The sequence below is a fragment of the Lissotriton vulgaris genome, chromosome 4_1 (genome assembly GCF_964263255.1).
Source record: "Lissotriton vulgaris chromosome 4_1, aLisVul1.2, whole genome shotgun sequence".
Classification (NCBI taxonomy): domain Eukaryota; kingdom Metazoa; phylum Chordata; class Amphibia; order Caudata; family Salamandridae; genus Lissotriton; species Lissotriton vulgaris.
In genome coordinates this window covers 382491429-382504208 of record NC_141691.1, presented here as the reverse complement: position 1 = coordinate 382504208, position 12780 = coordinate 382491429, and the positions used below count along the sequence as shown (strand labels likewise).

Below are 12780 nucleotides of genomic sequence, written 5' to 3'. Positions count from 1 at the left end.
AGAGATCAGGGGACCTGGGGTGAAGTCTTTGTGTCCCTGAGACTTCAGAACAGGAAGAAAACACACTCAGGCCACTGGATATTCTTCTTCAAGCAGATTCACACAACATTCTAGTCTTTTTCCTTTCCTTGGCATAAACAGCAACTGCAGGCCAACCCCACAGAGCACAGAGCAAAGGGGCAGTACTCCTCCTCACAGCTCTTCAGTTCTTCTCCTTGGCAAAGGTTCCTCTTGAGCCCGGAAGTGATCTAAAGTTCTGGGGTTTTAGGTCTACTACTTATATCCCATTTTATCTTTGTTTTTTTGTGCAAGGGTCTCTAAACCCAGTCCAAACCAGTTCGGTCCTCACTGGTGCAGTATGACCACAGGTGGTGGAGATAACATTGTGCAAGCGAAACAGGCCCTATTAAGGTGCAAAGAAAACTCCCACTACTCTAAGTGCAGTCAAGCCCCATTCAGCTCAGCTCTGATGCATCCAGGAAGGGCCAGGCACACCTCAACCCCCCCAGTGGCAATCTACAGTGAATTCACATCCTGAGCCCCATCCATTCCAAAAACAGACAGTCAATCCACAAACAGGCAGGGACACACATGATTGTTAATCAAGAAAATGCCTACTTTCTAAAAGTAAAAGAGACAAATGGTGCATGGAATGCTGATCAATGTAAACATTCACCCTCAATCAGAAAGATCTGGGTTTAATCCATCGTTCTTTTGCTCATCGCACCACCCCAGTATGGACCCAGCCATATGCAAATCAGTCAACCCTTTTCAACATGGGAACAGTCCAGACCGAACTGCCAAGCCAGGTCCTCCCTGAACTGGAAACAAGCATCCTGGGACTGGTTTCGGGGCATTAGCCCTCATCAGCCAGGCTAGCTTGATTCCAGTGGTGCAGTGAGCACAAGACCCATCACTGGGCATACCCTTCCTTCCCACTTGAGGCGACAAATGCAAAAGAGAAAAATGATGGATGGAATTCTGAGCAATGCAAACATTCACCCTAGTCACAAAGATCTAGGTTGAATCCATGTATCTTTTGCTCACCACGCCACCCCAGGTTGGACCGAGCCATATGCTGCCCCGGTTATTTTTGGTTATTGTGATTAGTCTTGTGCTCTTAAGGAAACTACTCCATGCATTTACTCCAGTTTCCATGTGTTAAATTACATTAATAGAACTTAGATGTGCTTTTTTAGAGTGGGGAGTTGTGAATTCATGCAAATGGTTAGCCTAATTGTTAGAAATTGGGGTCCCCGTTCCGCATGGGAACAGTCCATCCCGAACTGCCGGGCCAGGACCTCCCTAGACAGTTTGGGTTGGACTGTTCCCATAGGGAGCAGAGTCAAGACTGATATGCATATGGCTGAATTCAAACTGGAATGGCATGAGGATTAAAAAAACGATGAATTTAGGCCCAGATCTCTGCACCTGGTTGAATGTATGACATTGTTCTGCATTCTGTCCATCAGTTGTTCTTTTTGCATTTGTCACCAAGAATGGTACGGGCATGTCCAGACGTGGGTCCTGTACTCTTCATGCTACTGGAATCAAGCTAGCCTGGCTGATGAGGGGTGAAACTCCGAAACTGGTCCTAGGAGGCTTGTTTCTAGTCCAGGAAATACCTTGCCTTGTAGTTCAGGCTCGACTGTTCTCACAGGGAGCAGGGTCAAGACTGATTTGCATATGGCTGGGTTCAAACTGGAATGGCATGGGGAGCAATAAAACTATGGATTTAGGCCCAGATCTCTGTACTGGGGTGAATGTATGACACCGTTCTGCATTCTGTCCATCAATTGTTCTTTTTACTTTCTAAAAGTGGCATTTTCAAACACACAATTTAAAACTATCTCTACTAAAAGATGTGTCATTAAATTCTGAATTCAGGGAGCCTTAACTTTCTTTCTCTATCTTGTCCCAATGGAAAGTTATACTTGTAAGATGTTACAAAGTACATCCCATTCTATCTGATGGGGCAGATAGCCTTTCAATAGTGAAAAACGAAATTGGCAGTATTTCACTATGAGGACATGTCACACACACCAGTATATATCCTACCTTTCACATACACTATGCCCTGCTCATGGGAGTATATTGAGCCTACCATGGGGTACCTTATATGTAAGAAAAGGGAAGGTTAGGGCCTGGCAATTGCGTGCACTTGCCAGGTTGACATGGGAGTTTAAAATTGTACACATACACTGCAATGGCAGGTCTGAGATACCTTTTCAGAGCTACTCATGTGGGTGGCACAATCAGTGCTGCAGGCCGACTAGTAGCATTTGATTTACAGGCCCTGGCACACTCATTGCAGTTTACTAGGAACTTACCCATAAATCATTTATGCCAATCAGGGAGAACCAATTGTAATAACAATTTAAATAGAGAGCAAATGCCTTTTAGCACTGATTAGCAGTGGCGATGTGCCCAGAGTCCTATAGCCAACAACAGGTCAGGAAAAAATATGAGGAAGAAGCAAAAAGTTTGGGGATAACCCTGAGGAAAGGGTCAAGTCGAACAGTAATTAATAGATGGAACAACTGCATCCTTTAGATGTAGATACATTAGATCGGATAGCCTCCAAGGTGATCTCAGGCTCCCCACTGGACCAACCTCCACTACAACACCTTATTGCGATCATTGAATCCATCCGTCCATTTGTTCTCGAGGTCTTGAGCTGTTCAATCACATCCAGCTCGGTTCCGCCTTCGTGAAAATGTGCGATGGTCAGGGCCCTCTTGAAGAAGCCAAGTTTGGATCAATCTAATCTATCCAACTACCGTCCAATTTCTCTTCTCCCCTGGCTGAGTAAATTGCTGGAAAAACATATTAACAACATTCTGGTTAATGATCTAGAATCCAACAAATTGCAGGACATCTCACAAACAGGCTTTCGCCCGCAACACAGAACCGAAACGGCTCTGTTGATGGTGAAAGAAGAGGCAAGGAAGCTGGTGGATGAGGGAGGAGTGGCGACCATTATCCTCCTGGACCTCAGTGCTGCGTTCAATACGGTCAACCACACCATCTTGACCCACCGTCTCAAGAGTGTCGGAGTCATCCTTCCTCAACCGCTGCTTTCAGGTCTTCGAGGGGGATGTGATGTCCTCCAGACTACCTTTGAGCTATCGGGTACCACAGGGTTCTGCTCTGAGCCAGACGCTCTTAATATCTACATGAGGCCACTGGCAGGGGTCATTCATCCATATGACATTAAGATTGTCAGCTATGCAGATAATACCCAGTTAGTGGTTTCTTTACATCGCGCTGAGGGATCTCCTAGCTCCCTGGACCCCAGCCTAGAGGCAGTGGCCGGATGGATGGAGCGCTCCTACATTAAACTTAACGGAGACAAAACAGAGATTATGCTGTTGGGTAACTCATCTCCCACTGCCTCTCTTCCCGTATGGCCTCCATGTTTGGGTCCCCCCCAACCCCCCTACCGAAGCCACAGATAAAGAGCCTTGGCATGTGACTTTATAGCTCTCTCAACTTCGCATACCAGGCAACCGCACTCTCTGCAATCTGCTACGGACTGATGAGAATGCTCCGTAAAATTATCCCCCTCATTCCCTTCCAGGCGAAAAGGATAATGGTTCAAGGTCTCATATTATCTCGCCTGGATTACGGGAATGTTCTGTACCTTGGAGCTCCCCAGTCTACAATAAATAAACTGCAGGTGACCCAGAACTGTGCTGCACGTATGCTTCTTCAGACCCCACGCTGGCAATCGGCAAGACCAGCACTGAAACAGCTACATTGGCTCCCAATCTCAGCCAGGGAGATTGGGAGCCACAAGCTATGTGTTTGGCACATAAGACCATATGGAAAACCGGTCCACCGATCATGCACCCACTAATAACTCTCTACCTCCCGCATAGAACTTTACGTTCTAGCTCTTCACACTTGGCAACCCTTATAAAAATAAGGAAGGTAAGATGGGGCGGCCGCTCTCTCTCATTTGCTGCTGCAAAGCTGTGGAATTCCCTCCCCGAAGGCCTTGCGAGGGAACAACAATCATCTGGGCTTTCGTAAACATTTAAAAACACACTTATTTGGAATGCCTGTCTAGCTCTGCGGGTTGGCTTCACTCTGTTCTTCTTCCCTCAAGCGCTACGAGGCCTCCGGGTAGTTAAGCGCTATACAAATATCCATTCATTCATTCATGAGAATAGTGATTTTTATGTTGCAGGGATATGAATTTTATGCTTCAACTATTTTTATTGAATTCAACTCAGAAAAGGAAAAATTCACACCATGTACATTCTGGTCATGTGCTTTCGATATGATTTTTAAAGGAGAGGTTGTGATCTTTGAAATGAGATGACGGCAATTTGCACAAATACAATAAAAGGGAATATGGCAAACATGCATGTGATTTAGAGCAGGCTGTGCTCAGAGAGAGGAGGTATGAAGAGGACTGAAATTAAGTAGAGAGTGATGTGAAAGAAGAAGTGGTGCAACAATTGTATTGCAAGCTTTAAGTCAAGTTTAATTTCAGGGAAATACAAACAATACCATTTTGAGATTGTATGTATTCTGAGTAAGCAGAACTGTTGAAAGAACCATTATTTGCAAGAGATGGAGCTATATTAGGTAATTCTGATAAGCAGTAGAATCAGGCAAACAGTCTATCCGCTAAAGGCTTCTACTAACCACCACTTCAGCAAGAACAGCTGATTAGCCTCAGGGCTGGAATTGTGAAGTAATGACTGAACTCATATGCAGGGAAATATTGAGAGAGCTAGGCTGCACTCGAAAGCAGCAGTATCTCGTGTTGGAAACCTCCAAATCGTAGATTTCCTCTTACCATTGGCAAGATTCTTAACTTTCTGCGAGGTCACAGAAATACCCACAACCACACATAGAAATATTCTACACACACCTGCTCCTAACGACGTGGATTATCCACCTTTATATAGAATCATTTAAGATATAACTTGGCATGTATTTTTTTTTAGACCAATCTAAATTATTTTTCCTGTGGAAATGAAAAACAAACTTCCCAATATTTTCCAAAATGCAGGTAGAGCAGGGCAGGGAGGAAGAAAAGTTGGGGGCCTTCATAATCAATTTCAAAGCCAAGCTACACACACACACACACACACGCACACATCTTCCAGTATTTTCTGGCACTACGTTTGGATTCTCAAATTGGATGTGAAAAAAAAAATAGGGTTTGTGAATATCACTAAATATACGGCTTTGAATTTTAGTCTGCACTTCGGTCCTAAAGGTAATTCTCTTGCCATTCCACTGGGAACCATGCCCCTACCCTTAAACTTAGTGCCTGCCACCCTGAACAATTTTCCACTGTGCGTTCTCAAATGTACATTTCCACACATTTTGATCAGGAGTTTAAAATATTCTCTTGGAAATTACTTGTCCGTGCAACTACGTTTAATGAAATGCACAAACAGTATGTAGCCGAGCCCTTTTTTTAGCTGTCCAACATCACAGAGCTGATTCGGTGTCAGGCGCCTTTTTGCCTATCATGAAAAATAATCATTTTTCACAATCATTTTTCACGCACCAACGCCCTGCGTGCACACTGCCAGGCCCATAGATAAGCACGGGCGAGGCCGGAATGATTCATAATTCACGTGGTTTCGACTTGACAGGAATTTTGTTCATACAGATAGCAGAGTAGTTTAGACTCCCGATCCTTCCAAGGACACGAACTAACCTGAACCATACATTTTTATACATGTTCTTCACCTTTGTCAATGACACTCCGAATTACTATCTGGGTTTTCATTAATATATACTATACAGTGGTAACTCCTTCTTTGAACGGATGTATGTATCTCTACTGTTATAATATAGTGCAATGAAGAGGTTTTGCCGATAAAATTAAATAATGAGTTTGTAGAATATGACTATTATTACCTCATATTTCCTACATTCATTGATAAGGGTTGTGAAAGGTCATACAAATTGATTCATTTCTTATTTTTCTTATGATGTTAAAATCAATTTTATTTTTCACCAGTTACTTACTGGAATTGTCCTCGGCAAAATGTTGGAATATGAGCATTGCAACAAATGAGTCCATATTATTAAGACGATTCGGCAGGATCGAATTTATATTTCTTTATCTGATTTTTTTTCTGTATTAAAACTTTTAGTCTTTTTATTGGCATTTCTCGCATATGATATTTGAATCGCATGTACATGTGTAATGAAGTTGTCATGATATCAATTCATTCTCTAGGTTCTCCAGGTATCTTTATTGGAGGTTGTACTTTTATTTCTTTGCATTTTGTTCCTCGCCACGATATTAGCTGTAAAAATAGGGCAAACATCATGTTAATATATATCTCCTATATTGAGCATTTCTCATATTTTACAGTTTTATGTCATTTTTTGTGCATTTATCTTATCTGATTTTTAGGTCGAGCATTCGAGACTACTTGTATATACTTTAGTTTATACTTTTATATTAGTATATACTTATATGTGTATCTACTTTGTGGGCTCTGGAGATCAGCCCTAGGACTTGTCTGCTTTCACTTAGGGACTTTTTTTCTGTTCAACTGCCTCTATTTAACTGTCTTAATACAAAAGGACCAGTAGAGGTGTGTAACATACCAGAATTGTTTCTGCTGAGGGACTTTCTTTTTTTAAATTTTTCTGGCAACTGCCTCTATTTAACTTTTTTGATAAAAAACGATCAGCAGAGGTCAGTAAAATACCAGAATCACTTTAGCATTCTCTAGATTCTAGTCCATAGAAATTGTCTTTGACGAGCACCTGTAGACAGTAATGTTTTTTTCAAATTTTGTATTTTCAGTGATATGACCACCGAAGGCCCTGATTTTACATTAAAAACAGAGCTTTGGACTATACCATTTCCCGCTGAAAGGCAATATTTCTCTTCATGTGTTCCCATACCTGGTGTGTCACGCAGTTTGGTGCTTACTTTCCCTCTATGTTAAAGAACAGTAGCTGTTTCAGCACCCAGGCTAATGTGCTGCATAGCTAAATACATATACGGTCCTAAAGGTGAGACCGATTTCATTGCAAATGCTTGTTTTCATATGTCTTTCATTTGGTGTTTGTGCCAATGATGGTTACTACTAAGTGTTTCACAATGTTTTTTCCTTTCCTAATGCTGGCCAAAGACACTGTGCCAGAAGTCTCTAATCACGTATTTGCCCGGACACCATGTAGTGTGCTTTCATGCAGGAAACACTGCTTTCAGTGAGTGGAAGGAAACTTTCCAGTCGTTTACGATCTTAAGTAAAAGGCATTTTTATCTGCCTTTCTCTATTGCCTGAAAACAGGGCATAATAATACAAAAAACCACAACTTGGAGGGGGCTTTGGATCAGATCCCTTTTTGTCATTGTTTAGTTGGAGTGTCATTCACCTGTTGGGTCACACTGCACAACTTAGATAGAATTAGGCAATGGTTATCTCCTCAGCTACTCACCTTGTTGCCAGTGTCATTCACATATTGCATCAGCCCACCAGGCAGCCATTCGGTGATTTCTGGTCACACATTGTATCTGATGGTATTTGTTTGTTTACTGCTGAGTCCACCTTTGGAAGGGTAAAATAATGGTTCTCCATGCACAGCCATTGCACATTGCACTTCACTACAGGGATTGTTGTGCACAACATAGGCATAGGAAGTTGAAAGAATACACTGCATAGTTAATGGAACCTGCATTGGCAGCATGTATGACACTTGGAGCCAGATTGGCATTTGAGGTGAAATCTGGCACCTAGCAACATCAGAGCTGGACTTTCACCACTGCCGGATGGGTGTCCCTTCAATTGACCAGAAGATGCAGAGACAGGGGGTTTTAGGAGGGTTCCAGCCTGTGTAGGTGCTAGAGGGAAAGAGGCAGCCAACATGCTGTATCATGCTATCCCATCACCTATCCATCGCCCTTGCACACACCTCCCCTTCGATGCTGCTGCAGCAGGCATTCAACAGTTCCTCAAAGGCTCTGTAAAGACAAGCTGACTTATTGCAAACCTAAGTGTGCATCAACTGCATAAAAGGGTAAAGGATCATTTACCTGGACGAATACCGTGAAGAGAATCACAACGGTTGTTGCTGCAATAAAAAGCTTCTTTCTTGAAAAATCAGGGAGCAAGAAGACGAGGGAGAAGCAGATGGCACCCCTCAAACCGCCATAGGCTATTATGAACTGGTCCTTGCGGGTCACTGCGTTGACATGTAATTTATTGATGATAAAAGTCAATACAAGTACTCCTAAAATATGAAAGTAGACAAAACATAGTCAGTGTCCTATTTTTCTATGTTACAAATTTGTAAGCAGTCAGTCGCAGTTTATAAAGATAACCTTTTATCGACATTTTGTTAAAGCGAGATTTCATTGATTTTATCTAAACATAAAATAGTCCTGAGGAGGTGGTAGTAAGGAGAGTAAAGGAGTATGAAGACCTATTAATCCTTTCAGATTCTTGCCCATGTAATAAGCTCGGACTCCTCTTTAGAAGCGATTAGGCTTTAACAGTCATTACACATTATCAATTAGTGTAATGCAAAACTAATAATACAAAAGCTCATGTGTCACTATTGTGAAAAATGGAGATGGGTGTGACAGCGTTTAGAAGCAAATGCGAAGATATATACAATTTAACAACTTCTGAAACATCAATGCATTTATGATCAGCTTCAAGATACTCTTTCACTCTACAAGTGAAAACAAAGAACGTTAATTAGAAACATTTTAACAACTTTTGCATTCAGCTTTCACATTATCCTATTTTTGTAGCAATTGTGTGTTCTTTCACTGCAGACCACCATTACATCATATTCTGTATGGGACAAAACAGCGCAAAGCAAACATGAAAAGTGCATAACCAAATAGAGGCACGGTGCTGCATGCATCAGTATCAAGGGTTTGTAATTTGGAAGGTTATATTCAGTTACTGTCAAAGAAAGTCCCTCCATCTATAAACGATCCTGACATCCTTCACTGAGCGCACCCATGCCTCCCTTACGTCGTGTGTGATGGCAAAGAACCATCATCTATGTCAGTTGGTGGGATATAGGCACCACTGAAACTACACGTTCTGATGAACTTTGGATCAATCTTTTGGAGGGGTCAACAGAGCCAAAGACTGCAATTGATTCCAACAAAATGAGGATTAATAATCACCTTAAGATGGGTTTTTTTCTGGTAGGCCATTTCAAAGCAATACCAAGTTTTTTTTACATGGTCAGTACTCAGTCAGACAGTGATTTAAGGAGTGGATAGGTGTCTGGGCATCCCAAATGATTGCTATTTTATTAGTGTCAAAATATAGTTCTTATGGCACCTGGTATGCAGCCTTCCAGAAGAGATTAATTCAGGAGTGTAGCGAATGAAGGATAAACGTTTCCGGATTCTTTTACCAGCCATGTTGGCTCTAGTGGTGGTAATTGGTTTAAATAGGTAAGGTGGTTGTTATTTTCAGCTTTCAAAAGCAGAATAGAAAAAGTACATTTAAAATAAAGAATGCATCAAAATGTCACACTCAGAACACACAAAATGTAATACGGGAAATGGGGTGCAGAGAAATACATTTGACACACTTTGTAAGAGACAGCAGCCATGGTAAATTTAGGAATGCCTATAACAAGACCCAATCAAGGTAATGCCAAAGCCAATGGTTGTATTTTCGAAAATAAAGGTTGGTGGTGAATGGATGTCAGTTGTGAATTTTCAGTGGTTGAATGATGGCTTCCCCATAGTTTTGATATTCTTTCAGTTTTCGCTGGTGCGTTTCAGGGTCATCCTCGTGTTCCTGATGTTTATTGTGATCCTGGAAGGGGGTCTGGGGCACTAGGAAGGTGGCATATAGTAAAATGAAAATTAAATCACTCACTTAAGGGAATAACACACAAGCTCAGCAATAGACGAACAGCTCACAGACTCACAAATAGGTAGTTTTTGCACTGGCTCGGGTAAATGTGGAGAGCTTAGAGGCTATGAAATATATATATTTCCAGTGAGCAAGGCGACTCCGTTCGCCGAAACGCGTCTGGATTACAGCACATTGCAGTTCACATGAAAAATTTTAAATAAAATGCCTGCTTCAAGAAGATGAAAACAAGCTTTCGTTTCTCTGTTGTTTGCAACATGCAAATCAGGAGAGTTTGAATCGAGATATATATATATATCACCTACTGGCGGTCGCCAGTAGGTATATATAGTTAGGATTTTTTTGAATAGGGATTTCTGAAAATTCTATGTTGAATAACTTTGGCGTTGATGGACGGAATTGGCTGAAAGTTTCAGGAAAATGGCACATTTTGTTTCTGAGCGTCCCCTGAAAGTTTGGGGGGGGGGTTTCGTCAAGCGGGGGCCGAGAAAAAAGGGGGGGTCCCAAAACGTGTTTTTAACATTGAGTTTTCCATAGGGCGGTTGGACTCATTTTTAGCTCGAACGGCTGAATGGATTTCCACAAAACTTGGCAAAATTGTAGGGACTGGTAGCCCGATGTGCCTTTGCTATGTCTCAAGATATATGCTCCAGTGGTTTTTACAAAAATTAACTTTGAAAAATATATATTGGGCTACATTGGGCTATATATATGTTAGAGCCCAAATGTAGCCCAATGTAGCCCAAAGATGGCCACCAGAGACAAAAAAAACAAATGTAGCCCAAATATCAGCCAGATGTAGCCCAACTATAGCCCAGTGACAGAATGTCCCAGAGTGTTCTAAAGAACAACTAGAGCGCTAACAGTCTTACTTATGACAAAAGTATGGCACACCTGAAGTCATCTTGATTGGAATAAAGTGTTAACACTTAAAACATTTAATTTGCAAAGGAACAAAATGAGGGGGTTCATTTTGCCATAGAAATTATGATTAGTGCTGAAGAAAGAAAAATTAGGGCACATTTTGAGTGACTTCTCAAATCCTCTTATATTTCATTAAAAAAATTCTGATATGCAGTCTGCCAAGATGGCCACCAGAGACAAAAGAGCCCAAATGTGGGCCAAATATCAGCCAGATGTAGCCCAACTATAGCCCAATGACAGAATGTCCCAGAGTGTTCTAAAGAACAACTAGAACGCTAACAGTCTTATTTATGACAAAAGTATGGCACACCTGAAGTCATCTTGATTGGAATAAAGTGGTAACACTTAATACATTTAATTTGAAAAGGAACAAAATGAGGGGGTTCATTTTGCCATAGAAATGTTGGTCGCCAGTAGGTATATATAGTTAGGATTTTTTTGAATAGGGATTTCTGAAAATTCTATGTTGAATAACGTTGGCATTGATGGACGGAATTGGCTGAAATTTTCAGGATAATGGCACATTTTGTTTCTGAGCGTCCCCTGAAAGTTTGGGGGGTTTCGTCAAGCAGGGGCCAAGAAAACAGGGGGGTCCCAAAACGTGTTTTTAACATTGAGTTTTCCATAGCGCGGTTGGACTCACTTTCAGCTCGAACGGCTGAATGGATTTCTATGAAACTTGGAAAAATTGTAGAGACTGTTTGCCCGATGTGCCTTTGCTAGGTCTCAAGATATGTGCTCCAGTGTATTTTGAGAAATTAACGTTCAAAAAAATATATATATCTGTGACAGCGTCCCGGTTAGCGCCCCGATTCGCGTACCAGACGCATAACGGAACTTCGCGAGGAGAAGCGGATTGGCTCTCCGGTGACTCTCAACATTCTAAACAGTCCGGAGCTGCCGCCATCTTGTCTCTCGGTAGGATCGAGAGACAAGAGGTGGAAATAAACAAAGGGGGAAATGAATGAAAGGGGGCAAGGTAGACCCCTCCTGACCCCCTCAGATTGATGTGGGGGCTATTAAAGGGCCCCGCGGAGCAAAAAAATAAATATTTTTTTTTTCTCGATTTTTCGCGGTGGAAGCGCTACCCGGTACGCTTACCGGGTAGCTCACCGGTAGCGTAACGGGAGTCCGCCATCTTGTGTTTCGGACGAATTTAGTCACAAGATGGAGGATAAACAATGTTGGGAATGGGTATAAGGGGGCACGGGAGACATATCCTGAACCCCTAGGTTTTCTGAGGGTGGCTGAGGAGGCCCATATATGTAAAAAAAAAATCCTTTTTAAAAAAAATTTCGCACGGTTAGCGCCCGGTCCGCGCACCGGGTAGCGTTCCAGAAAGCGTAACAAGGGGAAAACAAAGGGAAATAGTAAAATAATATTTTAGAGTGCTTTGAGGTAGGGTAGCTCTGAATAGAGCTGTTCTTGTGTGTGGGTGATGTAAGTACCAACATGTAGGTACCAATGAAGAGTCTAAAATTCAATGTACACCGTCTCCTCTGTAGATATTTTGTATGTTCTAATATGGGTTATTTAAATGTAAATGTGTGGAAAAGCACTTCATGCTTTAAAGCAATTGTATTTTTGAACTGATTGTTCTTTCCTCTTAGTCCTCCTCTTTGGTTTTTTTCCCCACACTCTTCTTCAGCATGATAGTTGATAAATGTGTTCCCTCAAAAAATTTATATACATAAAAAAATTATATTAAATACATATAAAATATATTTTTCCTTTAAAAGAAGAATACATTTTACAGCTTTTGATATTTGCTATTAAAAAACCATTGAAATTCACTGAAAAAACCATAGGTTATAGACCATATATAGTTAGGAATTAGCATTTACAAAACCTTGAAAATTCCCTGAAAAAACCATAGGTTATAGACCATATATAGTTAGGAATTAGCATTTACAAAACTTATTTTAACACTTAAAACATTTAATTTGCAAAGGAACAAAATGAGGGGGTTCATTTTGCCATAGAAATTATGATTAGTGCTGAAGAAAGAAAA

At 41.4% G+C, this 12780-nt stretch overlaps 1 protein-coding gene across 1 annotated transcript in view; it reads right to left on the bottom strand.

The window, feature by feature from the left end:
* Nucleotides 1–12780, bottom strand: part of LOC147718779 (sodium/hydrogen exchanger 2-like) — a 537314-nt gene that overhangs the window by 333778 nt on the left and 190756 nt on the right. The window contains exon 4 of the mRNA XM_086918760.1: nucleotides 8030–8226. Within this exon, the coding sequence (XP_086774886.1) occupies nucleotides 8030–8226 (197 nt within the window). The remainder of the gene's footprint in view (nucleotides 1–8029; nucleotides 8227–12780) is intronic.